This window comes from Neofelis nebulosa, chromosome 11 (assembly GCF_028018385.1).
Source record: "Neofelis nebulosa isolate mNeoNeb1 chromosome 11, mNeoNeb1.pri, whole genome shotgun sequence".
NCBI lineage: Eukaryota > Metazoa > Chordata > Mammalia > Carnivora > Felidae > Neofelis > Neofelis nebulosa.
Genome location: NC_080792.1, coordinates 72,926,605 through 72,952,760, shown reverse-complemented (window position 1 = coordinate 72,952,760; position 26,156 = coordinate 72,926,605). Strand labels below are relative to the sequence as shown.

The 26,156-nt window shown below is 54.7% G+C and overlaps 2 protein-coding genes and 1 long non-coding RNA gene across 15 annotated transcripts; 2 read left to right on the top strand and 1 right to left on the bottom strand.

The window, feature by feature from the left end:
* Positions 1-3,049: 3,049 nt before the first annotated feature.
* Positions 3,050-10,126, top strand: RNF215 (ring finger protein 215). The gene is made up of 9 exons (XM_058690806.1): positions 3,050-3,416; positions 3,651-3,794; positions 4,271-4,342; positions 4,423-4,508; positions 4,967-5,123; positions 8,532-8,651; positions 8,731-8,874; positions 9,120-9,222; positions 9,311-10,126. The coding sequence occupies exons 1-9, from the start codon at positions 3,132-3,134 to the stop codon at positions 9,331-9,333; spliced, it is 1,134 nt and encodes a 377-aa protein (XP_058546789.1). The 5' UTR covers positions 3,050-3,131; the 3' UTR covers positions 9,334-10,126.
* A 1,654-nt stretch (positions 10,127-11,780) lies between these two features.
* CCDC157 (coiled-coil domain containing 157) lies at positions 11,781-26,146 on the bottom strand. Of its 13 annotated transcripts, XM_058690795.1 has the most exons (15): positions 25,931-26,142; positions 25,077-25,179; positions 24,307-24,375; positions 23,302-23,415; positions 22,994-23,146; positions 20,421-20,679; positions 18,494-18,665; positions 17,090-17,735; positions 16,300-16,377; positions 15,735-15,925; positions 14,240-14,416; positions 13,905-14,073; positions 12,700-12,839; positions 12,199-12,287; positions 11,781-12,111 (listed from the first exon to the last, which is right to left on the bottom strand). In XM_058690795.1, exons 6-15 carry the CDS (start codon positions 20,666-20,668, stop codon positions 11,862-11,864), a joined length of 2,160 nt encoding a protein of 719 aa, XP_058546778.1. In that variant the 5' UTR covers positions 20,669-20,679; positions 22,994-23,146; positions 23,302-23,415; positions 24,307-24,375; positions 25,077-25,179; positions 25,931-26,142; the 3' UTR covers positions 11,781-11,861. The 13 variants fall into 13 exon arrangements, with proteins under 13 accessions (XP_058546778.1, XP_058546787.1, XP_058546786.1 ...); XM_058690804.1 differs by lacking the exon at positions 23,302-23,415 and having other exon boundaries at positions 14,288-14,416; positions 25,931-26,146; XM_058690803.1 differs by lacking the exon at positions 23,302-23,415 and having other exon boundaries at positions 14,240-14,407; positions 25,931-26,145.
* Positions 12,837-15,540, top strand: LOC131489069 (uncharacterized). Its single transcript, XR_009250389.1, has 2 exons — positions 12,837-12,947; positions 14,746-15,540. It is a non-coding gene; the product is annotated as an uncharacterized LOC131489069 (long non-coding RNA).
* Positions 26,147-26,156: the final 10 nt, after the last annotated feature.

Here is a 26,156-nt window from a genome sequence, read left to right as displayed (position 1 = left end):
TGAGAGAGAGAGCATGTGCAAGCAGGGGAGGGGCAGAGAGAGAGAGGGAGAGGGAGAATCCCAAGCAGGCTCCATGCTGTCAGCCTGGAGTCCAGTGAGGGGCTCCATCTCACAAATCGGGAGATCACAACCTGAGCCGAAATCAAGAGTCGGGTGCTTAACCACTGAGCCACCCAGGCGCCCTTAAATCCTGATGTTTTGGGGCTTAAATGATATTATTATTTGAAGACTTGCTTTTTGTGGCAAGCATTCTATTAGAATTGTCCATGATGATACGCACAACTAATACATTTGTTTTTCTCTGTTGCGTGGTATTTTACATAAGAAGATACTACAGTTTATCTCTTCTCCTAGTGATGACGAGTCAGGCTATTTTAGTCTTTTACTATTCAAGCAGGGCTGCTCTGCATATACCCAGGGAATGGTTCTCACCTGGGACTGCACATTAGAGTCATCTGGAGTACAAGTCTTTTGTCATTACCAGCCACAAGGCCCTACCTCCCAAGATTCTGTTGATTTGGAGTAAGGTTTGGGCAGCATTTTTAAGAAGATCCTTAGATGATTCTAATGTTCAGTCTGTGTTGAGAACCACTACTCTAGAGTGTATACCTAGGAGTGGGATTCCTGGGGGTGTACATTTTCAGTTTGATTTGATGTAAAATCATTGCCAACTGTATGGTACAACCAAGCCATACCACCCTCAATAGTACAGATTCCATTATTCCACATCCCTACCAACCCATGACATGTCAGATTTAAAATTTTTGCCAGTTGATCTCTCGTGTGATCTTAACTTGTATTTTCCTGATTACTGATGACGTTGAGCACCTTGTTATATCTATTGACCATTCTTGTTGTTCTTTTGTCAATTGCCTATGCGTACCCCAGGCCCTTAACTATCTATCCACTTGTACATTCTGCAGAGGAATCCTTTGGTTGCAAACACCTTCTCCCAGTTTGTGGCTTCCCCTGCCATTCTATTACAAGGTTCTGATTAACAGAAGTTTGTCATTTTAAGGGTGCCTGGGTGGCTCAGTTGGTTAAGCGTCAGACTTTGGCTCAGGCCATGATCTCACGGTTTGTGAGTTCGAGCCTCGGGTCGGGCTCTGGGCTGACAGCTCAGAGCCTGGAGCCTGCTTCGTATTCTGTGTCTCCCCCTCTCTCTGCCCCCTCCCCTGCTCACACTCTGTGTCTCTCTGTCTCTCCATAATAAATAAATGTTTAAAAATAAATAAATAAACATTAAAATAAAATTTAGAAGTTTGTCATTTTATTGTAGATGCATTTTTTCAATCTTTTCCTTTATAATCTGTTTTTACATTGTAAAAAATCTCTCCTGACCTTGAAGGAAATACGATAGCCTTTTATATTTCTTTCTAAAAATGTTTGAAGTATTACTTTTCATATTTAGATCTTTAATTCACACTGAATTGATTTTTTTGTGTATGATGCGCAGAAGAGGTCCAATTTCATTTCTTTTCCTTATGGTAAACTCATTTTCTTAGCACGATTTGCCAAACAGTGCATCATACTGGCCCTCCCCACTCCCCAACTGCAGCGCTTCCTCTGACATAGCCACATTTTAGGTATGGAGGCCAGTTTCTGGCTTCTCTGTTGGATGTCTGTTTGTCTGTCTTTGGACTTACATCGGACTGTCTTATTCTCTCCATCTTATTCTTCAGGGGCATCTTGACAGTTCATCATCGGTGGTTTTATGGGTGTTCACTATAAAATTCTTTCAAATTTTCTGTATATTTGAAAATGTTCAAAATAAAATACTGGGGAAAGAGTGTTGTGGCTTATCTGGCCTTTGCCCTTTTATCAAGATACAGTTTTTATTTTTATTTTTTATTTATTTATTTTTTTTCAACTTTTTTTTTTTTTTAATTTATTTTTGGGACAGAGAGAGACAGAGCATGAACGGGGGAGGGGCAGAGAGAGGGAGACACAGAATCGGAAACAGGCTCCAGGCTCCGAGCTGTCAGCACAGAGCCCAACGCGGGGCTCGAACTCACGGACCGCGAGATCGTGACCTGGCTGAAGTCGGCCGCTTAACCGACTGCGCCACCCAGGCGCCCCCAGTTTTTATTTTTAAAAAATTATTTATATTTGAGAGAGAGAGGGAGGAGACAGAGAATGCCAAGCAGGCTCTGTGCTGCCAGCGCAGAGCCATACATGGGGCTGGAACTCACAAACCATGAGACCACACTGAGCCAAAATCAAGAGTAGGAAGCTCAACAGACTGAGCCACCCAGGCGCCCCAGGATACAATTTTTAAAAGGTTCAGATTTCTGACGAGGTAGTTCCCAGCAGCCACAACCTTTGGGAGAAAAGGATGAGTTTTAGGACGTGTGGACCTCTCACATTCCTTTAGGCATCAGAAATTGTTAGAGATGAGGCAGTGCTGCTCTAATATTACGCTCATTTTACTACGCAGGAAAGTGACCTGCCTGAAGACCCAGCCTGTGGGAGCCACTGAGGAGTTGTGTCTGCCCTGCTTTGTCTAGGCAAGCACCCCGAGCCCCTTTCTCAGCCCTTTCAGGACCCTTCCCCCATCTTCTTTCCACGCCAATGTCTGGTTCTCTGTCTCCTGGAGCTTGGTCTGGAGGAGAGATAGAAACCCAGGAAGGAGGGGGTTGTGACTTGACCAAGGCCACACCGTATGACCGTGTAACCGTTAAGGCTGGCGCACAGCAAGGGCTGTCCCTTGTTCCTGCCCTTCTGGAGCCCTGATCGTGCCTCCGCCTCCCCTTGCGGCCAACCTTTTCCCTCGGTCTCCCCTGCTCTGGTCTCGGCAGGTCTGACAACGGCCACAGGCGGTGACCGCTCTCTTACTTCCCACCTCTGCACAGACCTCTACCCGGGCTCCGCCCCATTCCGGCCTCCGCGGCCGCCGGCGCCTGAATTCTCCGCCGCCACCAGGGGGTGCGCGCGGCCCAGTCTGAGCGCTGGAAACGCAAAGAACCACCCCCATCCTGGCGCCCCGCCCCGCCCCGTCCGGCCCCGCCCCCGCCCCTCCCGGCGCCCCGCCCCGTCCGGCCGCGGCCTCGTTCCTTACGTTCCCCACCCCCTCGCCCCCCACAGCGCCCCGGACCCCCGGCTCCCGTCTCGTCTGCTCGCAGGGTCCGGCCATGGGCCCCGCCGCTCGCCCCGTTCTGAGGTCGCCCCCGCCGCCTCCTCCGCCGCCGCCGTCGCCACTGCTACTGCTGCTGCCCCTGCTGCCGCTCTGGCTGGGCCTGGCGGGACCCGGCGCCGCGGCGGACGGCAGCGAGCCTGCGGCCAGGGCGGGGCGGGGCGGGGCCCGCGCCGTGAGGGTGGACGTGAAGCTGCCGCGGCAGGACGCTCTGATCCTGGAGGGCGTCAGGATTGGCCCCGAAGCCGACCCAGCACCCACGCTGGGCGGTCGCCTGCTGCTGGTGAGCGCAGCCGAGCCATCTGGCTCCGCACCCAGATCTGGCCTACATCCTGGACCAAGCCCTAGCAGTCCAGCGCCCCCTCCCCAGGCTGCCCAGGCCCCAGATTCCGGCTTCCAAAACCCGAGATCCAGATGCTCTCCCCTTCAAACTCGCTTCCAAACCCTGGCCTTGAATCCTCCGTGTGTCCCCTCTTCTTCCCCCTCCTCCCTCTGCCCATGGTCCTTTGCCCCACAGATGGACATCGTGGATGCTGAGCAGGAGGTGCCGGTAGAAGGCTGGATTGCAGTGGCATACGTGGGCAAGGAGCAGGCGGCCCACTTCCACCAGGAGAGTCAGGGCAGCGGCCCGCAGGCCTATCCTAAGGCCCTGGTTCAGCAGGTGCAGAGGGTGTAGGTGGCAAAGGGGGCTGGAGGAAGGGGTTTCAAGGCATCTGCTAGAGCCAGACTACCATGTGGGCCCCTAAGGAGCTTCCAGAGAAACCCTGGGCCTGGGTGAGGCAAGGGCCCCCAGTTTGTAGAATTGAGTCAGTGGAAGCAGGGAGGTGGGAGGAGGCCAGAAAGTCAGGAAACTTCATCAGGCTCTGAGAGTATCAGATGGGGAGTTCCTGCCCAGGGTCTAGGGGCAGGCCCTTCCTGCTAGGACCAGGGAAGGCACAGAATCATTGGAGTCCCACAGAGCATCTGGGGGAATGGCAGGAGGAATAAGAGTTTCTGCCCTTGACCTCAAAGAGTGTACAGCCAGTCTGTCCAGAGGAAACACTTGCTGCAGAGCCAGCAACTAAGAACCCTGTCGTGGGTGGTGAAGCAGGTGTGTGGGCAGGGTGCCTGCTAGCTTCTGCCTTTGTCCCCTTGCAGATGCGGAGGGCGCTCTTCCTGGGAGCCTCTGCCCTGCTCCTCCTCATCTTGAACCACAACGTGGTCCGAGAGGTAAACGTGTTCAGGCAGTGGGGGTGTGCAGGCCAGGGAAGAGGGGACCAAGGCCAGCTGACCTTCTTGTCCATTAACAGCTAGACATATCGCAGCTTCTGCTCAGACCAGTGATTGTCCTCCATTATTCCTCCAATGTCACCAAGCTACTGGAGGCACTGCTGCAGTGAGTTGGGGTTTGGGTTCCAAAGGACTGGGCCTGGGAGCCTGGGTACTGAGGGGTCCCTGAATCTGCCATGGTTCAGAGGTCTCAGGACCAGGGATTTTCTTGTTAACCTTAAAGCTATAGTCTCTTAGTCTGAAAAATGAGTGAGGGGACTGAAAGAAGATACCAAGGCCTAGAGCAAAGAGACAGCTCTAGGGACAGAGGGGAATTGGCTCTAGCAAGGAGGAAGCTGGATTCCTGATTGACGGGTTCTTTCTGGGACTTGCAGGCCTCCCTGGCCTGGCTGATACAAGAACTGGAAAAACCAATAGCCAGGAAGGACCTAGAAGCCAAAGCAGAAGGGCTGTGGGAGGATACTTGGGGGTATCCTTTTTTTTCTACAAGGCTGGGGTGGATGGGTCTGGGCCTCTCCTCCCAAGAGTCCTTCCGTCTGGCCCCTCTGTGGCTTTCCCTTCCAGGAGGACCCAGGCCACAGCTGAGATCACCAGCGGAGAGTCCCTGTCAGCCAATATCGAGTGGAAGCTGACCCTGTGGACCACCTGTGGCCTCTCCAAGGATGGCTACGGAGGATGGCAGGACTTGGTGTGCCTGGGAGGCAGTCGGGCCCAGGAGCAGGTGGGTGCCTGGGGGGAGGAGACTCAGGTGGGGCCGCACACATGCCTTGTCTCAGATCCTGTGGCCTCTCCTCGCCTTGGTGACCAGGAGCACTTCTTCCACCTCCCAGGGCTGAAATGAGTGTTCATTGACATGGTGGGTGCTCCGTGCAGTGCCTGACCGGGGTCATGCACAGTGTCAACTACTATTGTCATGTTATTCTCCCGCTCAGAAGCCCTCTTTGGCTGCCCATTGCCTACAGAATAAAGCTCAGACTTCTTAGTCTGGCTTTCACAACGCTCCTAATTACTCACCTATCCTTTCTTTTCTAGCTTTCTCCTTATATTCTGCATCCTGTGCCATTTACTGGCCTTCACACATACCCTGGTTTCCTGCTGCTAGGCCTTGCCCATGCCTGCTCTTTTTCTCTGATTCCATATGTCTCTGTCTGCCTGCTTTCTTTGGAAAGTTTCCCTCACAACCTCCGCTCACCGTTCCTCTCTCCTTCTTCTAAATCACAGCAGTGCCTTGTCAAGCCCTTCACAGGGTTCTTAGGACAGGCCATCCTGTATATGTGTTGGGGAATGGGTGTCTCCTGAAGGCTGGGGCTATGTCTTACTTATCTCTGGATTTCTCAATGCTGGGCATCAAGAGGGTTCAAAGGTATTCCATCCATAAGCATTTCTCGAGTCCCTACTCTTTGCAGGGCAGGCATGTCCTGGTCTCCTGGTGGGCAGCCTCCGGTAGATGTTGGTGGATGTGGACCATGCGGGGCAGCTTCAAGTCAGGCAGACTTGCAATTTTAGCTGAGTGATCTCAGGCTGTGTGTTTAACTTCTCTGGTCTCATATCCCTCGCTTGTGAACCAAGGCCAGCACACAGCCACAGGGTTGTCAGGGAGTCGTGTACCTAAAGCTTGCGGTGGGCATGGAGCAGATGGGCAGGTGCTGCTACCCTGAATATCTTCACTGTTAGAAGTTCCTGAATGAGTTAGCAGTCATCAGATAACTTTTGAGATCTTAGGACACTTAGGGCTCCATGAGAAGGGCTGTGGAGGGTCCAAAAGACCTGAGACACCTGGGCTCGGTCCTGAAGGGCTCAAAGATGAGCAGGGCTCTCTCACACAAAAAGGCCTCTGCAGTTCAGCCCAGCTTGTGGTATTTACTGTTTGAGCAGCAGGAACTGAACCACAGTTCTGTGAAGGGAAGGAGCAGCCACTAGGACTGGTAGAATGGAAGGGCTTTCTGGAAGAAAAGGGAGCCCCACCGTATTTCCCCCTGGAGGGCAGCCCACTCAGACCTGTGGGTGGGGCAGACATTTGATGAAGGGCTGTCAGATGAGAGGAAGTGCCTGTAGAAAGACTGGAGATAGGGAAGGGGCAGGCTGGGCAAGGGGCCTGGAGCTGGGAATGTATGCAGTCTTCAGGTCAGTCTGGCTGGTACAGAGGGCAAAGCTGAACAGCCATGCTGCTGGCCACAGTGGACCCATACAATTGTTGGCTAGCCATGATAGCTGAGGAATCTTAAGGGTGGCTGAAGCCAGCTCTCAGCCCCAACCCCAGGGCCTAGTCACCATCCTTCCAGCTTCAAAATCCAGAGCTGCAGCACCCGTGTATCAGAAAGGTCAGATGAACCACTCCCTTACTGCTCGGATGGACAGACCCTGCCCTCCCTCCTCACCTGGGGGTCCCTAAGATGGGCTGAGCCTGGGGAGGCTGGTCTCCAGCCTGCAGCAGCGCTCTAAGGCGGCCGTGCCCTCCACCCACCCAGTGCCCACAGGCTGCTCCAAAGCCTGGAAGTCCAGGTTCCACCCTGGAGAGCTTACATTGCAATGGCCATGGAGTCCTGCCACGTGTCAGTCTGGCTCAGCAGGGTAGCTCCAGCCCTGGGCTCCAGCCCTGGGCCCCATTTGGGGAGGAGATAGGCCATGGCTGTCCCTCTGCTGGGTTGAGCATGGGGCTGGTGGTGGGCATCGGCCCTTGGGACACAGCAAATGCATCTGAGCTCAGCCTAAGGCGCTGTGGAAAGCTTCCTGGAGCAGGTGCACAAGGGAGACAGGGACACAGAGACCACAAGGGAGAGGGTGAGGAGTGGGAAGCTGGGGCTCACTGACATCTCTTGATAATGGTCTCTCGGGTGCCACCGCTGAGCAAGATTAACATCTTGTGACACTAGTGACACCCAGCCTTATCCAGAGTGGTGTTCTCTTTTGGTAGCAAATAATTTCTCGGCCTCTCTCCCCCAACATGATGATAGTTGAACTTCATTGTTGGCTGAGGAAGAACATGATGGCAGAAAGCTACTAGGAATGCAGAAAGCTTTTAAATGAATACATTCATTCCTCCTAACATATCCAAAGACCCTGTGAAAAGGTGAGCCTGTGTGGGTGAGCTGGCTGGAGTTTGCTTACTCTGCTGCATCATTTCCTGAGCCAGCTGTTTTGTAGTCAAAGTCCAGCTGCCACATTGCTGTGGGGGGAGTTCAGTCAAAGTCACTATGTGCCCCAGAACTCGGAGGCCCTCAGGGGACTCTCAAAGGCTGAGGCAGGTCAGATGTGGTTCCCTCCCACCAGCGGGACCACCAAGGGCGGCGGCAAGGAAGTACACACTAAAGAGTGTGAGGAGGGCTTGGCTGGGCAGGGGGAGGCAAGTGGGAGCATTTGCTTAGCCCTGGTAGTCAGGGAGAGCTCGGGAGCAAGGGACTTCCAAAGGCATTAGCCGAGGGAAGGGGTGAGGAAGAACAGGGAACATGAGAAGAAGCAAGGAACAGAGTGGGTGGAAGATCTAGGGCCTTGTCAGAGGGCTGCTAGAGGAGTTTGGGTTTTCTCCTGAGGGTGGGGGCATTGCAGGGAAGAGGGGTCCAGCAGGGGTCCTCCATGATCAGTTTGCAGGTGAGATCCTTGTGGCTGTGGGAAATGGGCTAATGAGGCTTGAGCAGGTCACCCAAGGAGTGGAGGGGTGGGACGGAGGGAAAGGATACATGAGACTCCTAAGCGTGAAGCCACAGGGGACCATGTGAATGTTCTGCCCACACAGAAGTGGGTAAGTGATGGCGCTCAAGAAAGTAGACCAGGAGAAGTGTGGGTTAGGGATTGGGATGGGAAGGTGAGCTGGGGAGGGGCTGGGGAGTCTGTAAGGCTGCCAGAGAGAAGCTTCCAAGTATGCAAAACATACTGAGTTTGTTGCCCAAGAGAGGCCTGGGCTGGGGACACATGTGGGTCCCCTCAGCTGCTGGACGAGGAGTTGTGTAGACAGCCGGGGCAGACCCTGGGAGCACACAGATGGGAGGAACAGAGGCTTCAGAAGAGGAAGCCAGGAGCCTGCAGGGACACAGTGCCAACGGACCTTACCTGCCTGGTCCTTTGAGGGGATTTACTGTGGGAAGAGTGTGGAGTGGCCCCAGGACCCCTGACACTCTACTCCCCTCTCCAGAAGCCCCTACAGCAGCTGTGGAACGCCATCCTGCTGGTGGCCATGCTCCTGTGCACAGGCCTTGTGGTTCAGGCCCAGCGGCAGGCGTCAAGGCAGAGCCAGCGGGAGCCCGGAGGCCAGGTGAGAGCCAGCTCCTGGGAGCCCCGGTGCCCCCAGACCTCCAGCCTACCCTTTAACTGTGTCTGCCCTCCCCCAACAGGTAGATCTGTTCAAGCGCCGTGTGGTGCGGAGACTGGCATCCCTTAAGACCCGGCGCTGCCGTCTGGGTAGGGCAGCACAGGGGCCCCCAGAGCCTGGTGCTGAGACTTGCGCCGTGTGTTTGGACTACTTCTGCAACAAGCAGGTTAGTGCCCTGGGCAGAGGCCAGCCATCAGCTGACCCATGATGTCTCACTCCACTCCTGAGAGACCCCAGAACCATTCCGACCGGGCCCTTATGCTCCCAGCCCCCGCTATAATTAGGAAAGCAGAATGGTGGGCGGGGGATAGGCCACAGGATTTTCATCATTTCCCCAGCTCAGGTGGGGGCCAGGCATCCCCACTTGGAGGCTTGACTCTGGGGCCTGAACTCTTGCCTCACCCCCTGCAGTGGCTCCGGGTGCTGCCCTGTAAGCATGAGTTTCACCGAGACTGCGTGGACCCCTGGCTGATGCTCCAGCAGACCTGCCCTCTGTGCAAATTCAATGTGCTGGGTAAGCACCAAGGGTGGGGACCCTTGGCTGGCTATATACCTGCTTCCCACCTGACCCTTCCTTCCTGTTTTTTCCTCCTCTTCTGCAGGGAACCGCTACTCAGATGATTAGCTGCCGCAGCTGCATCTCTGCATGTGGGCAAGGGACCCTCCCACCTGCACCCTGGCCCTAGGCCTGGGCTTGTGGAACACAACAGCAGATGGACGGGAAGCTCTGCTGGTGGGAGGAAGGATAGGGGCCTCCCCTCCTGGGGGGCAAGGCACCCCATCATATTTGTACTGGGAAGGAGGGACCACAGCCCCCAGTTACGGATGCAGGGTCTGGACCTGCCAGTCAAGAGGGAAAAGCCACTTTGGGGCCCTTCTCTGCCATCCTGGCGTGTCTGTGTCTGCCCTCCCCACAGACAGATCCCATGACCCTGGGTGGGAACCCTGGAAACAGGGTGTGGGGCAGCGCAGCTGTTCCCAGGGCTCTGGCAGCTCTCTGACCTGCCTGTCCAGGTATCCCTGGGGGCTGAGGCTGCAGTGGCTGGCCAGGCTTTATGCTTATTTATTGGGGTTTGGGTTGTGGGAGGAGCTGTCCAGCCTTGGGGACACCTCTTGGTCAAGGCTGTGATGGTCAACCCAGAGAGGCCCTTCCACTGATACTGCCCTCAGCCCTTGGACACTGGGAGCTATGAGTGCTACTGCCTGTCCAGCAGGGTTCCCTTCCCAGGCCTGGCTGGGATCAGAGGCCTCAAGAGCCATCAAGTCCTGTGTTTCTTGGCCGGGCTATAGGTTGCCGACCAGGATACTTGAAGCTGCAGGATAAATGTGGTGCATCTTTTAGGGGCAGCCGGTTTTTTTAGATTTGGGGTAGGGGGGAGGTTTAATATTGAAGTAAACATGGATATATTTTAACATAAGCTATCAGATTTGTGTGGATGTTTTAAGACAGAAGAGTCACTTTGGGCTCTACTGTGTGGGAGGTGGATTTTAAAATGGGCCCCAAGATCTCCCAGCCTTCCTGAACATCCCCTGTTATAAACCTGCAACTATGAGTCTAATGGATTTAATTCCCATGATTAGGTTACGTTATATGGCACAGTTGACTTTAAGGTAGAGAAAGTATCCAAGAGGGCCTAACCTAACACGAGAGCCCATTAGAAGCAGAGAATTTTCTCTAGTTGATGGAAGAAGAAGTCAAAAGTTGAAGCAGGAAGGGCATTCAATGCATGAGAAATTCTCTGTTGCTGACTTAAAGACAGAGGGGGCCACTTGGCAAGGAAGACAGACAGCCTCTAAGAGCTAAGAGTGGCCCCTGCTGCCAGTGGCCAGCAAAGAAGTGGACCTCAGTCCTATAGCTGCAAGAATCAGAATTCCTCCAACAATCAGAATGAGCCTAGGAATGGGTTCTTTCCCAGAGCTGTCAAAAAGGAATGTAACCTGGCAGATATTTTGATGTGTCTCTTCTAAGATCCTGAATGGAGAACCCAGCCACAGGGCCTGGACTTCTGACCTACAGAACTGTGAGCAGAGGGGAGCTGAGCTGTGACAGGTCCTCCCCCTGGGGCCCATGCCTCCTACCTCAGGGATCCCACCCCAAGGGCTGGCTCTCACCTGTAAGGGACAGGGCCAGGGCATCCCAGGACCGCCGGGTTTCACAGAAGCGAGAGTCGGGCAGACAGTGGCCATGCCAGTTGAGCTACACACATGGCCCCTCTCAACCCTTCTCTGTAAATTGAGGCACACTACGTGCTGGCCTCCTCACCAGGGGAAAATGTCACAGGAAGCTGAGAGTGCTTACCCTGAGAAGTCCTCAGTAAGGCCTTAGAGCTTATCCTTCACTGATGAGGTAACTTAGGGCAGGCTGGAGGCTTCGTGAGGAAAACTGGACCATGGGCCTGGTGTGGCTGGTAGCATCTATGCCCAGGTCTTAGGAGACAGGCCTGGGAAGCCAGGGCTTGCTGGGTGTCTGATTAGATGAGGCCTTGCCCTGCCTTCTAGGAATCCAACCTCCTGGATTTAGAAAACGCCTACATTTCTTGAAGGTGAACAGATCCTCAGTAAAAGGAGGGCTGCCTTTCTTGGGTCCTTAATGTCCTCATCCCAGATTCAGAGCTGGGGCAGGAGGTCCCAGGCCCAGTCTGGGGATGCGGAAGGCTTCCCTGCCCTCTGCCTGCTTCTGTGAGCCCAGAGCCGGGACCCTGTTCTCTGACACCCTTCTGCCTCATACATCCTCACTGGGCCTACCTTGGCAGCTGCTCTCCTTCCCTGACATACCCCCTACCCTGACCTTGCTCTTCATTGGTAGGAATCACCGACTCCACATCACCCTTTTGCCCTTGCTGTGGGCCTTTCACCTGGCCCAGGTACTGGAGCTTCTTTCTGTCCTTGGTGTGCCCTCTTCTCCCATTGCCCTGTCAGGACAGAGGCAGGTAGCACCCATTTACTGAGGGCCCACAGTGTGCCAGGCCTCTCCTGGCAGGTGACCTGCATGACTGGGGACTAGGTGGTCCCTGCCCAGAAACGGGAAGGAAGGACTCTTCCCCTGGCTCAGCCAGGGCTTTGAGATCAATGTTGCTGTGGGCAGATGGCCAGGGCTTTATTACATTGAGTGGGTTGCCAGACACCTGCCCTCTAGCCCCACCCCACAGCAGGCTACGTGGGCCGCTCCTGGGGCTGATGTGCAGGGCTGGCCTGGCGTTGGCCTGGTGACAGTCTCCTCCTCAGCCTGGCCAAGGCCTGGATGGGGTTCTGAGCACAGTTGGTCGAGTGGGTCATGTCCTCCAAGGAGGGCTTGCTGGGCCGGCTGCAGGGCTGCTGAGGTGAGGATGCCCGGAGCTGGCACGGTAGGGTCCTGCCCGCACTGGCTGTCCTGCTGCTGGGCAGGTGCTGCCTGTCCGGGGGCCTGAGGGAGGACCAGATGGCAAGATCCCCTGTGAGTGAGGGGGACCAGCCTACCTATCTGCCCCACCTCTGGCAAAGCCTTACTCACCCTGGGGATGCGTTCTGGGCCTGGGCCAGGGGCGCTGCTCTGTGGATGCCCTTGTTGTGAGGGGCCCAGAGCTGGTCCTGTGGAATCAGCTGCAAAAAAAGCCAATATCAGAAAGGCTCAGGAAATTTCTCTGTATTGTTCAGAGAGGGTATCATCACCATGGAGGAGAGGGAGGGCCCAAACCTGTACCCACACCCTTCCTCTGAGGGGCAGGGTTTGGGAAGCCTTCCAGGGCTACCCCAGCTGCAGTAAGTGTGGGACGTTTTGCTTTCTGACAAGTTCCAGGTTGCACTTGAAATAAAGGTACCAAGAACTGGAGGGGGAAATTCGGAGCTGGCAGGCACTGTAACACTCTCATGCCTGCTTGAAACCTGTGTAAGCCACGTGATGAGGCAGGCTTTCAACAGGTTCCCAGGGTGGGGTCTGAAGACCTGCCAGTTAGGTACCTCCTCCAAGTCTCCAAGGGTCGTCCCTCTCAGGTTGGGGAGCCAGGATGCCCACCTTAAGGCCCCCCTGCTGGGCTACTTCCCGGATTTTGGACAGCATAGACCGGAGCCGCCCATTCTCCTCCTGCAGGACCCGGATGCGGATGTCGTTGGCCTGCACCTGCCTCTCCATGTCGTCTGTAACATTGCCGGAACCTATGGAGACAAGCTCTCTGGTACCTCACCCCAACCCGTGGAACAGGACCTCAGAGGGCACACATGCCAGCTGAGGTATGGCTTGGGTTGGTGGCCTGGCAAGCACAGGTGAGCTGAGCACAGTCAGTGCACTGAGCCTTCCACCTCATCTTCCTTCTCCTGAGGCCTTGTCTCTGCTTCCCACCCCTACTTGCTGGAGGTGACTGCAGCATTGTAGAATCTGACAGCTGCGTGGGACCTCCAGCTCACTGAAGACTTTCTAACTAGGCAAGAGAGTGAATCTCTGCCAAAGCCGCCTGTTTTCAGAGGGCCAGAGAGACAGTGAGCTGTCCAAAGTCACACAGCCAGCTCTTCTTGGGTATGAGTTACAGGAATTCAGCAAAGACGTTCTTTCTCACCACTTGGGGGATGGAGGTTTCTTCTCTGACTCTATGAACCTGAGCAAGTTGTTGCTTGCTGTGGTTCTCAGTTTCACGGTTTGTAAAAGGGCTCTTGCCCGCCTTGTGGGGCAGATGAAGGGACAGTGGAAGGGCCTGGAACACAGTGCTCAGGACCACTAAATTGTGGTGGATCTTCCTGGCAGCCTTGCAAATGGATTCACCCCCATCCATTTGGGTGAGGGCTGGAGGGGCTGGAATGAGAACCCAGGTTGCCTGGCATCCAGTCCTCTGCTAAGATGGGTAACTAGCACTCCTGTGCCATGGGCTGCATGACACTGGACAACTGGGGCTGTACCCCTGGAGCTGGCTCCGTGGTGTGGTTTGGGGAGACACCAGGATGGGGGACACGAGGAAGTTGAGCAAGGACTGGAATGTGACATGGTAACACAGGCTGCAATGTTAGAACTGTACATTGGACTCAGCTGTGTGACAGTGGGCAGTCACCTCACCTCTGGGCTTCTGTGTCCCCATCTACACAGAGTGGATGATGCACTGTGTGTCCTGGGAGCTCGGTAGGGGCCACGCTGCAGGCTGGAGAGTTGCAGACCCAGTGTCTTGCCCAGGTGAACCCTCAGCTGCCTGTCCAGGCCCTGATATGCCCTTTCCACCACCTCTGGGTCCCTACTTGGGATCTGGGCCTCGATGGGTCTGTGCAGGTCTGGGAAGGCCACCAGCAGTCGCTCCCGCTCCCTCAGCTCCACGAGCTCCCGTTCCATCTCCGATATGGTCAGCTGCAGATCTGTCGTGGTCTGCTCCAGGCTTTGCTTCTCCCGCTGCAGGCTCTGCAGTAGCTCCTGGGGCAGGGAGAGGCTCGTCTTGTCTGAGGAATGGCTCCTGACTCCCCTGGGGACACCCCCTTCCCTTCCAGACAGGGGACTGGCCCACAGGCACTCAGCTGGCTGGATACCCCTCTGGTGAAAGGGAAGAGCCATCCCACACCCTTGCCTTGCCCGCTCCCACCTGCTGGGCCAGGAGCTGGCTCTGCCCCTGCTCCCTCTCGCTCCGTACATTCTGCAGCTGCTCCTCCACGTGGGCCCGCTGGGCCTCGGCCTCGTCCAGGCTGCCCCGCAACTCCTCACGTTCCTGGTCCAGGCTGTCCAGCTGCTGCAGCAGGGCTCGCTGTTTGGACTGCAGGGACTGAGCCAGGGTGGGCAGGCGGGTGAGGCCCAGCTGGCTGGTACAAAGGAGGCTATGGTATCTTTGACCCTCCAAGCCCTCTCCCTTGTGCCCTGCCTGTGTAGAGGGGAGGCTGTGCACAAGCATGCAGAAGAAGGGGCACAGGGAACACAGCTGTATACCCTAATGTATACCCCCAGGCCAGTCAGGGCCAAGCCCCCCAACCTGCAGACCGCTGCCCTTTTGTAGAGCAGTTGGCCAATTAATTATCAGTCTCGCCCCCTTCTTTACAGTCACAGTCTCCACTCGGAGAGGCATTCTGGGCAATATGCTTTTCTTCTTCTCCTTAGGTCTTCAGTGTCCCATCAGCCCATGTCACTTGGGACCCACATTTCCTGACATCCACTGAGTGCAAAGCAGGAAGAACGAAAGCTGGTCCGTTCTGAGTCCTGGCTCTACCTCTGGCTAGCTGTGCAGCTTTGGCAATTTCCTTAATCTCACTGAGCCTGTTTCCTTATCCATAAAATAGGGATATGACAAGAGTATCTGCCTCCTTCTGTTGTGATGAGGAATAAAACAAGAGGGCTCCAGAGGCTGAAGCCTACCATCTGGATCACTACACACACCTGATGCACGGTGACCATGACTGTTTGCAGGGCACTGAGAAAAGCACCTGCTTGCAGTTGACCGGCTTTCCCATACTGGGCCATGCCTGATGCTGGGGACTTCCACCTGGGGTCTTGGCTTCCCAAATGAGCCTGTGAGACTAAGAACAGTCAGGACAGTCCCCAGACCTATCCCCTTCTCTAGGTGGCAGGTTACTTGCTCCCTCAGCCATACTCTTGAGGGTTCCTGCAAGGCCCCAATGCTGAGGGCACAGCTGTATTCTGGGCTTCGGCTCACACTTGCCCTCCCTATCCTTCCTCTGACTGATGGACTAATCACCAGCCCTTGGCATCCAGTTTAAAGGCCACTTCCTCCCAGAAGCCATCCTGGACTCCCACAGGCAGATGTGCCTGTCCCTCTGTAGACTCCTGCAGTACTTTTCCTGCCCCTGTTAGCCATCTGGCAGCAGAACTACGGTGGCCCAACTGCTTGTCCTCACTGGGTGGGGAGCTCCTCCAGAACAAGGCCTCCTTTGGCTATATCTGTTCCTGGATCACTGTTTCCCCAGGGCCCAGGGCTCAAGGAAAGGCTCAGACTCTTGGTAAAAATCAAACAACCTGGGTGCATGCTGGGGAGTAGGTACCCTACACGGATAACCCCCCACACCCCACCAATGGAGCTCTCTCTTCCTGCAGCCCACGTTGCAGATACCCTCAGGTGCTGGGGGCCTCACCTCCTGGTGGCGGACCATGCTGTCAACTCGGGCTTTCTCCTTGTCCAGCTCTGTGCTGGCCCAGCGGATCTGCTGGCTGGCCCCATCCAGCCGCCCTGCCAGCACCTGCACCTGCTCCTCCAGCCGGTGCACCTGCCTCTCGGCCTCTGCCCTGCGCTCGGCCTCCTCTTGAAGCTGCCGGGCCTTGGTCTCTGCAGGATTGGGTAGGCATGGGAAAGGGTAGTGCAGGGAAGCCTGGATGCAAGTCCCTGTGCTGCCTCTGACCCGGATGGGACCTGAGGTGGGGTGTGGAGAGGTCTCATCTCTGGGTCTCAGTGTCCTCAGCCACAAAATGGGGCCCTGAACACTGCCTGAAGTGGGTTGTGAAAATAGAAGGTGCTCTTTGGGTGGGAGGTGGCACCCCAACTCTGGCCATCACCCAACAGCATGGCCAGTCAGGCCCACTCTCCTTGTGGTTCCCTTTCTCTGCCCCAGAAGCCCAGGGGACAGAGATGGAGGGTGCTCATCCTGCTGCACCACCGAGCACATGGCACGGGGTTCAGGGCCATACGATGGGACTCCTCACCCACAGCCTGCATGGACTCCTGTTGCTGCTTCAGCTCCCTCTCCAGGGTGGCCACCTTCATCCTGAGGTCACTTGTTTCTATGGCAGCCGAGAGAGAGGGGTCTTTCAGAGGCTCCCTTGGCCCCAGCCAGTGCCTTCACACCCGGTGTACCCTGCAAAGCAGTGGCAGCTGTTGCCGTGCAGAGGGGCTCCCTGGGCTTGTAGAAGCTGTAGGGAGATGCCAGGAGGCCTGGGCCCCCATTTACCCTATCTACTGGCTGACTGCCATGCCTCTATACCTCTCTGGGCCTTAGTGTCCTCCACAGAGGCAACAGGCTGAGAAAAGGCAGTGGTTTGCCCAAATCCGTCAGGCCACACCACATCAGTGGGTGCTGGCCCATTTCTGGTGCCATAGCTGTACCTTTGCCTGACGGCTTCCACTGAAACCAAAGAGGCTGCTCTGCTGGCTGGAGGTGCCAGGGGAGTAGCTCTGCCAGGAGCTACTTCAGCGACACCGGAGTGAGTGGATTAATTCCCTGGCTCCCTCACCCTCCTATGGGACAGCTCTGAGGTGCGTGTTCTATACCACCAGCTCCAGTGTTCCCCGTTGGGATCAAGCTCCAGTTGCCTGCAGTGTCACCAGCTTGATGAGTTGCCTTCCCTCTGTGTCTCTTGCCCACTCCTTAGCCCGGGTTTCTTTACACCAACTACTGATACCTGCAGCCCTGTTGTGGGGGCCGCTTCTGGGAGAGCCCGCGCTAGGCCATAGCAGAGCCTTGGGCACTAAAGGTCCAGGTTCTGGGGCACAGACCTGTGAGCAGTTGCTGCTTGTTGTGCTCCCACTCCACCAGGTGCTGCGCAGCTTCATCTGCCTGTCGCTGCCGTTCCCCCTGCTCCTGCTGCAGTGCCTGCTCCAGCTCGCCCACCTGCTTCCTCAGTCCATCCTTCTGGCCCTCAGCCTCCTCCAGCTGGGCCCTAAGGGGCCCAACAAGCTGAGTGAGGGCCCCCACATGCTTACTGAGGCGTGTCAGGTCTTTGCTCTGCTCTGCCGCCCAGTGGCCCATGGTGGCGGCCGGCAGCGGCCTGAGCCCCATGTTGTCCTGCACCAGCTGCTGGAACTGGCCTAAGGACGAGGGCAAGTTCTGGCTCTGACATAGGCTGATGACCGTGTTGCCCACCTCCCGCAGGCTTCCCTGGACACTGATGCATGCATCACAGGGCACCAGGGCCGTCTCCACAGTCTGGGAGTGGACGCTCCTACTGTTCTTGACAGTCCTGGCTGGATATTGCAGGGATACTCTGGCAGGGAGGCTGTCTGGCTCCTGGCAGGTCTGGGGCGAGGCCGGCATTGGGGAGGGGGGCTTGATGAACTTGGCAGTCACAAATTCAGGGCTCCTGGCTGGCTCACCCTCGGCTGTGGGCTTGGAGGTGAGGGTCTCCCCTTGGTTTACCCTTTTCTGTGGTCAGGAAAAGAAAGGGAAAGCAGATGAGGGAGACAGGCCTGGAAGGTGACCAGTTTCCTGGGGATATTGTGACAGCCTCTCCTGATATTCAGACCCTCATTATCTGACACCAATGTGAATGAGAGAGAACCTTCTCCTTTCTACTGCCTCAATTTACCAAGCCCAGGCTCCCTCTCTGCTGCCCCCTGCCCTAGGCTCCGTGCAGTTACATGCATGGCATTAGGTGTCTAACAGTGTAGGTGTCTAACAGTGAAGCTGCAGCTGCCAGTTACTGGGGTCTTGCCTAGTGGACTTGCTTGCTGTCAGGTCACCGTAGCTGCTCGCAGTTTTCCTTTCCTCCCTGTTATGGTGATGGTGGTCCTTCTCACTGGGGATTTGTGAAGATTACGAGCTAAGCCATAACAAATGGGGCTAACATTAACAGAATTACCCAACAACGCCCCGAGAGGTAGGAATTGCTATTATTCCCACTGTACAGATGAACAAACTGAGGTTCAGAGTAGGTAGGGATTTTCCCCAAAGTCCCATGCATAAAGAACAGAGCCAGATAGCCCAGACATGACCCCTGTGGCCTGCATTGCTAACTGTGTACTGTATTTGGCATTGATAGGAAGGCTCCAGAGTTGATACTATCTCCTTCAGGAAGCACGGGGCCAGCAAAGGATGTGGTACACATATGGTGTGCAAGGAAGCTGGGACTGTGGCAGGTATGAGGGTGGCCATGGTTGGGGAGTGGGGGGGAGCCAACCCACCTGTGGGGCTGCCTGCTTGTAGAGCATGCCCAGCCTCAGTAGGCTGTTCCAAAAGCACCGCGCTGTGAGCCCCACAGACATGCAGCGCCCCACGGCCTGGGCAGAGGGCACTGTTTGCTCTGAACCAAGGTTCTCCAAGTAGCTGGCACAGCTCTGAAGCAGCAGCAGGAGCCTGTGGGCAGAGACGGGAGGGTTAGCTAGGGTAGAGCCTGGTGCAGGCATGCCTACACACCATGCAACTAGCAGCCTCTGGCTCTGAGGACTTAGAGGGCCTTAACATGTGCTCTACTGGACCAGCTTCAAACCCAATCCAAGAGCCACTTTCTCTAGGAAGACCTCCCTGAGGGCTGCGCTTGGGGGCCTCTTCCAGGCTTCCTGGGTAACAGCACTGCTATCTGGCTGTTCCCCACTACACTGGGATGCTCTGGGAGACAGAGTCTTGCTTCAGTTGTGCTGTGAGTGCTCGGAAGGTGCTGGGTGGGTGGCTGCATTACACACATGGCTCAGAGCCTTCACCTTACAGAGGACAGAGCGGAGACTCTAAGAAGGGAAAGGGCCTGCCCACAGCTTCAGGGCGAGCATGCAGGGCAGGCATGCCCTGGAGTTTCCTGATTCTAGTCAGGGTCTCCTGCAGGGCGAGCTGCTCCTGTGACATGGGACACATGAAGACAGCTGGGTGTCTATGTTAACCTCAGTGTTCAAAATTAGAGTCAGGCTACTTTTAAGGAAGAGAGGCATTAGAAGGATGAGCTTGGATCTGCATGGGAACCAAGCTATTTTAAAGGAAGAGGAATTGTGTTTACAGAGCATACTGGGCAGGTAAGCCACCTTGTATTGTTCCGAGTGCAGAAGGGTCATCCTAAACCCATCGGAGCCTTGGGCAGAGAAGGCCTGGGGAGGATGCACCAAATGCCTCCAGGGTCCACCCCTTTCTGGGCCAAGGTGTCTTCCTCTGTGAATGGGGACAACTGTGTCTGCTGCAGTGCTGGGCAGCACTGGTGGTGGGGGGGGGGGGGCAGGGGGCAGAGCCTGGAAAGAAGACACAGCATGGCCTTGACGGAGGGAGTGGAGAAGACATGTCAGCAACAGCTTCCCCAGGGGCATAGGTAGATTGGGCCTTGATGGATGAGTGGGGCTTGGCCAGACCAGGAAGGGTTGGGCAGGGGTACTCGAGCAGAGGGCACAGTGTATGTAAAGGCACAGAGGAAGGAAGGTGTGTTCTGTGCTTATCCGTGTTTAGCTTTTCACAGGCTCCAAATAATGCTTTCATACTGGGGGTTCTTCTAAGTGGTTACCCTGGCTTCTCTGTCCCCAGGCAGGTCATCCCCAGACCGCTGGTGTCCTTGGCTGTCAGGCCCCCATGACTTCGGTACGTGTTTGGAGCACAGGGAGCCTGGGTTTCGGGCCCCAGGAAGTGGAAGCCTGATGACCATGTTACATTTAATGATAGTGTGGAAGTGGAGGGGCTTCAGGGCAATCTGCTGGCCTCTTCCCAGCAGGGCCAGAATCTGGAAAAACATATTCCATGTCTGACCTTGTGACACAGAGAATAGCATAGCCCACAAGACACCAGGAAAAAGAGCCTGGGATGGAAACTCTGAGCAGCAGCCGTGGTGTCCCCAAGGCACAGAAACCCTGAGGAGGCAGCGACGGCAGCTGGAGAGGCAGCTGTTGTGGTGGGGTCGGGGGGCGGGGGGCGGCGGTTGCTGGCAACCCCCTGAGGGCAGGCATGATAGGAAAGTACAGCACATGACAGAAGAGATCACTATGAGGGCCTTGAACTGACCAGCCTCCTGACAGGTACTCAGTTAAAGGTGATTATTGTCACCAACATTATCCCTGCTGAGGGGGATCCCAAGGCTGGTCTACTGGTTTAAGGGGCAGATGCCAGCATCCTGAGATCACCAGGTTTGGTGGAGGCCCTCACCTGTCAATGACCAGCTCCAGCAGAACAGCATGGGACAGCTGCGTGAACTCGGGGTCACCTGGCACATGGTCATAGTGCTCTAGCAGGGCCACCATGTCCAGGTCGCAAGCCACACGGTCAGGGAACTTCCAGGAGGGGAAGCGCACAGGCCCAGCACGAGAGAACACATCCACAATGGCACCCTGTAAGTCGGTGAGGTCCTTGCGCAGGCTGTCCATGCAGGACTGGCTGCCCAGCAAGTGTGCCATCCTCGTGGCTCCTGCTGAGCAGAGAGGATCCCCGTTAGCCAGAGCCATGTGGCTGCTGCTGGAGGAAACTTCCTAAAACCCCGATCTGCCCCGTTCTTAGGCCAAAAGTCCAACCTAGACCCTGGGAAAAAGTCTTTCCCAGGCCTGGGTCATGGGCCCTTTGGTACCTGCTGGTGGGTAGACTTTACCAAAGTCCCTCTCATCCCCCCAACGCGATGCCCACACTGCCAATTCCATAGCTCCAGGAGTCCCTCCAAGGGCCCAGGTGTGCCAGACCCCTGCTAAAGGCTGGGCAGATACAGCTATGAACAAGTACCTATAGTCCTTCTCTCCCTGAGCAAACCACTGAACAGGCAACTGACACCTAAAAGAGAGTGGTAGTTACAGGGTAACAGGAAGGGCTGGATCATGCTGGGCCATTGTCAGCTCCTGCCTGGACAGCTGCAGCATCTTCCAGCAGGGCCGCAGGTCTGATCCCTCCAAGTGACGCACTTCAGCTCTAGAGATCTGGGCCAAACCCGACCCGAGCATGTCACACTGGCCAACACCCCTCAGGACTCCCTTGGGAGAAAGGCCACCTCTGGCCACATCTCCCCCACTGCCATACTCTGCGTCCCAACCACCATCAGCTCCAAACAGCAGTTCAAGTGCCAGCACTCATTTCTAAACCTGGGCCCAATCTGTCTCTCTGGTCTATATCATGCTTTCCCCATTCAATTCCCATCACCCCGCTAATTCCTCTCATCCTTTGGGCTTCCTGGATATCACCTCCTTCAGGAAGCCTTCCCTGACCACCCTCTAGGGCAAGACACCAGTAAAAGTGCTCAAGCAATAATAAACATTATTCTTGTGATTACTATTATTAGCAGTAGCAACAACAAAGACCATCCTTGTCTGGAGCCACTGCCTGCCTTCTATATGTCCCCTTTCCCCCTGCAGCCCATACAGAATGCTTCTTGTCCATCTCTGGAATCTGTGGACATCTGAAGAAAGGGACAAATGGTCCCTGGTCCTTGACTCAGAAGGTGGAGAAGCATGACACTGTCCTGCCCCTCCAGTGGCTCATCGCATGCCCTGCCAGTTTCACCCTCTTTCCCTCTGTTCAGAGCTGGGCAGCCCTGGTTCTTCCCCACCCTGAAGCAGGGTCTCTTGTCCTTTGTGGGTTTCTTAGCAGCAGAAAGCACTTCCTTGTACCATAGCTCTTCCCTGCCCTGCATGGGCTGCTTGGGCAGTATTTAGGTCATGGTTGGTTTCCCTGATTCCCAGCAAGTCCAGGCCTGGTACAGAAGTTTCTCTTCCTCCAACCTATTTCTACCCCAACCTCACTCATCTCAGAAAATGGCACCCCCGCTATGTGCAACTGGACACTTCCTTGTACTCCCTTCCTTTACCCTCACATCCAAGCGCCTAGTGCTGCCAATCCTGTGTCCAGACCACACTGAGAACCCACCACCGTGTTCGTTAGTGCTGCTCCACACTCCATCTTCTCCCTAGACCACCGCCACCGCTTCCCTTAGGAGTCACCCTCGTCCCTCTGCCCAGCACCACCTCGTCCATTCATTCTGTATATGGCCAGAGTGATCATTTAAAAGGCAACTCAGGGGCGCCTGGGTGGCTCAGTCGGTTGAGCGGCCGACTTCGGCTCAGGTCATGATCTCGTGGTCTGTGGGTTCGAGCCCCGCGTCGGGCTCTGTGCTGACGGCTCAGAGCCTGGAGCCTGTTTCGGATTCTGTGTCTCTCTCTCTCTCTGACCCTCCCCTGTTCATGCTCTGTCTCTCTCTGTCTCAAAAATAAATAAACGTTAAAAATAAATAAATAAATAAATAAATAAATAAATAAATAAATAAATAAAAGGCAACTCACCCCCCAGCCTAGAACTCTTGAATGGCTTTCTACAGCATAAACACTGGAACACTTCCTCGGGCTCTGCCCCTGTGTGGTCTGTTCCCACTTCAGCATTTTACCATCCAGAATGTGCCCTCACCTTCCCACACTTTCTCTAGATAAGACACCTTCCTTCAGGTCCTGAGGCCAGGTGAGTTCACCTGTTACACATTCTCAGAGCACTCTGTTCTTTTCCCTCCCAGCATACGCCACACTGGCACTGAATTATTATTTGAATATTTGTAGTTGGTAGTCTGTTTCTCTACAAGTGCATGGACTGTCTTTTAAGTTCACTGTGGTATGACCTGGCCACCTGGGCTGAGAGACCTGAGGGACTGCTTGTGCCCACAGCTCCTGGGATGCTCAAAGGCACCCAGAGGTGATTCCTGAGGGCTGAGCTGGCCTCTCTGGCTTCCCAGAGGACTTGGGCCCCGTCCTCACCTCTGCACAGGTGCCTGCCGGTGAAGCTGAATGCCTGAGTATGTCTGGCTGTCAGACTAGCCTGTGGGCTCTGGGGTTCAGGGTCAGAGGCTCATCCAGGTCCCTGGCTTCCTATATCCAGTGCAGGGCTGGCCCCGAGTAGCTCTTCAGTGTCTGGGAATGAATGAAGGCAAGAGTGAGTGAGTGGGCACTCAGGGAGACTTCCTGGGGTGGGGGTGGGGGGCAGGGAGGAGCCTGTCCCAGAAGAAGAAGAGGGTGTCCCAGGCTAGAGGAATGGAGTGAGAGAAAGCACATGTGGGGTCACCTACCTTGAGCCTGAGCACAGAGGTTGTACTTTAATGGTGTTAGGCCCTGACCACAAGGACCTAGTGTGTGTTACTTCCTGAATCTGCCTCCTTTACACAGGTGAGGAACCTGAGGCTCTGGAAAGTTAGGGGATTAACCCAAGGTCACTCAGGGAGCTAGGATTCTTGAGTCCAACATTTCTGCTCTGTCTTCAGGCCATGCTGCTTCTAGAGCAGCACTGTCCAAAAGAATTATAATGCTAGCCTTTTATGGGATTTTAAATTTTCTACTAGCCATAAAAAAGTAAAAAGAAACAGGTAAGTTAATTTTAACTATATATTTTATTTAACCTAATAAACCCCAAATACTCTCACTCCAACATGAAATCAAAATAACATTATTAAGGAGATTATTTTACAGTCTTTTCCACATTCGGTCTCAAAATCCAGTGTCTATGTGGCACAGCACATTTCAATTTGGACCAGCCACCATCTTCAAATGCACCACCACATGGACTGGTGGCTACTGTACTGGACAGTGCAGGTATAGAGGGTCACATCCTGTGTGTTCGTGAAGCAAATGGTGACTGAGCACCTATGAATGCTGGGCACTGTGTCAAGAATACAGACAGAGAAGGACACACAGAGCCCTGTCCCCAGGGACCACCTCTGAGGACCCCTACGGGGGGCAGGTCTTTGGTGTGTCAGTTCTGTCAGTTCCACCCACGGGGCAATGAGTATCCACCCTACAACACTCATAAACACACACTGGCCCACATCCCGCAAACTCATGTTGCCACATGACCGCCTCTCGTGAGATATTGCCACCTGTGAGATTTTATTTATATCCCCAAGGAATGAGGCAGAAACAAACAGAAAAAACAGACTGAAAGATTCTGGGTTTCCTTCCTGGAATGGGAGGCAGGAAATAAATAAAGCAAGCAATCCCATCCTGGCAGGAGGCATATGCAGGTGGCAAAGCACCTGGAACTCAGGAGCTTGCTTGTGAAGACATCAAGAAACACTGACCTGTTCACCCTCAAATAACTATAGCTGCCATCTGGGACCATTTGAGATACCAACTCCTGAACTCTGGTTCTGTTAAGTAGAACAAATGCCAAAGCATCAGTAATATGTGAAAGGAAAACAACACTGAAAAATATCCAAGGTCACCACCCGTCGTTTTCTTCTGAACACTAGAGATTTGCAGTTACAAACGTGTTTTGAGAACCACTTAGTTTTGTGTTAAGTGAAGAAGCATTTGACATGGGCTTTCTCTGTAATTCCTGGGTCTTGAGTGGAACCCTCAGCCTGAAGCTGCCAGCCCTGTACTGACTGAGAGAGATCATATAGGTGATGGCACTAATTGTGCTAACATTGCCCTGAGGAAGGAGCAGCAGCTAACCCTGCCTCTGAGTTCCCTCATGCTTAAGGTGGACTTTTGACTTGCAGAGAAGGGAAGGGGCCTTTCTTCCACTCCCATTCAACATGAAAGCTCTTTCCTTCTCTGAGCCATAGGACCCTACCCCTCTGGTAAAAGATTATGCCCACCTCTGGGGTGCCTGGGTGGCCCAGTCTGTTAACCGTCCGACTTCAGCTTAGGTCATCATTTCAGGTCATCATCTCGAGGTTCTTGGGTCTGAGCCCTGCGTCAGGCTCTGTGCTAACAGCTCAGAGTCTAGAGCCTGCATAAGATTCTGAGTCTCCCTATCTTTCTGCCCCTCCCCAGCTCGCATTCTGTCTTTGTCTCTCAAAAATAAATAAACATTTAAAAAAAAAAAAAAAAAGATCTTGCCTACTTCCTGGCCAGTGCCCCTGCTGAGATTCAAGGTCATCAAACACTTTGGAAATTCTAAAAGGAGTTGTCAGCCTCTGACTCAGGATTGCTAATTGCCTGGATCCCTGGGGATAATAAAGGACCTGAATGAAAACAAAGGAATAAGTAGCTGCACTAGTAAAGGAACAAGAATGGGTTTGGATTTCCACTCCACCAACTCAAAACTTCACTGTTCTCATCTGTAAATAAGTTGCTATAAGAAATAAGTGATGTAAAGCATGTAGTGTTTGGCACAGGGTCAATAAATCTTAGCTATCATCGTTCTACATTAATAATAACAACAATGACATAAACCAGCTATGGAGTGTGTGCGTGTGAGAAAGAGGGCTGGGGTAAGACACTTGGGAGGGCATCTCTTCCTACCCGGGCTCCATTTCACAGGTGAAGAAACTGTTAAACTATCCAGACAGGGCAAAAGCCGGCCCGGATTCAGGAGCTGGGAGGGAGGGGTGACGGGACAAAGAAGACAGTATCTCAGGAGAGGAAGTGGAATGGGTGGGATTTGAGGTGAGCCTTGGGGAAGCTAGGGTCAGCAGGAACGCACCTGAAAAGGTCTTGATTTGAGATGGTCTGTGGGGCTTGAGGGCGGGACTATGGGAGGTAGAGGGTGGAACCTAAGAAAGGCAGTCCCACGGGAAAAGGGACCAGTGGGAATTAGGACTTGGGACTTGGGACTTGGGAAGGGGGTATAGAGGAGGTGGACCTGAAGCAAAAGAGGAGTTTAAGGGAGAAGGAAGGCGGGGTCTTCAGAAGGCAGCCTCGAGGGGAAGGGGCTCTCCAAAGGGACAGGCCAATGTGAGGGAGCGAGGAACCCACCTTAGGAGTAAAGGAGAGGGGGGCCAAGGTCGTGAGGTGCGGGTGGAGAGTGTCCGGAGAGTGATATAGGACGTCTCCCCAGTCTCCTGCGTTGCAGCCTCAGCCCCAGTGTCTGGTCGGCTCATGAACTGTCCCCTGCGCGCCTGCTGCTCCTGTGATCGCCTACAAATCCTAGCCTGGTGCCCCGACCGCTGCCATGGCAACGGCGTCTCGCGCCGGCAGCCCT

What these genes read in the sequence shown, in the direction of transcription:
- RNF215 (XM_058690806.1), top strand. Translation starts at nt 3,132, where the DNA reads ATGGGCCCCGCCGCTCGCCCCGTTCTGAGGTCGCCCCCGCCGCCTCCT. An exon ending in TGGGCGGTCGCCTGCTGCTG is followed by an intron (nt 3,417 to 3,650) that starts GTGAGCGCAGCC and finishes TTTGCCCCACAG; the next exon opens with ATGGACATCGTGGATGCTGA. An exon ending in GTGCAAATTCAATGTGCTGG is followed by an intron (nt 9,223 to 9,310) that starts GTAAGCACCAAG and finishes CCTCTTCTGCAG; the next exon opens with GGAACCGCTACTCAGATGAT.
- CCDC157 (XM_058690794.1), bottom strand. Translation starts at nt 20,668, where the DNA reads ATGGCACACTTGCTGGGCAGCCAGTCCTGCATGGACAGCCTGCGCAAG. An exon ending in CAAGCAGCAACTGCTCACAG is followed by an intron (nt 16,378 to 17,089) that starts GTCTGTGCCCCA and finishes CGGCTGCCATAG; the next exon opens with AAACAAGTGACCTCAGGATG. An exon ending in CCCAGCAGGGGGGCCTTAAG is followed by an intron (nt 12,288 to 12,699) that starts GTGGGCATCCTG and finishes CTTTTTTTGCAG; the next exon opens with CTGATTCCACAGGACCAGCT.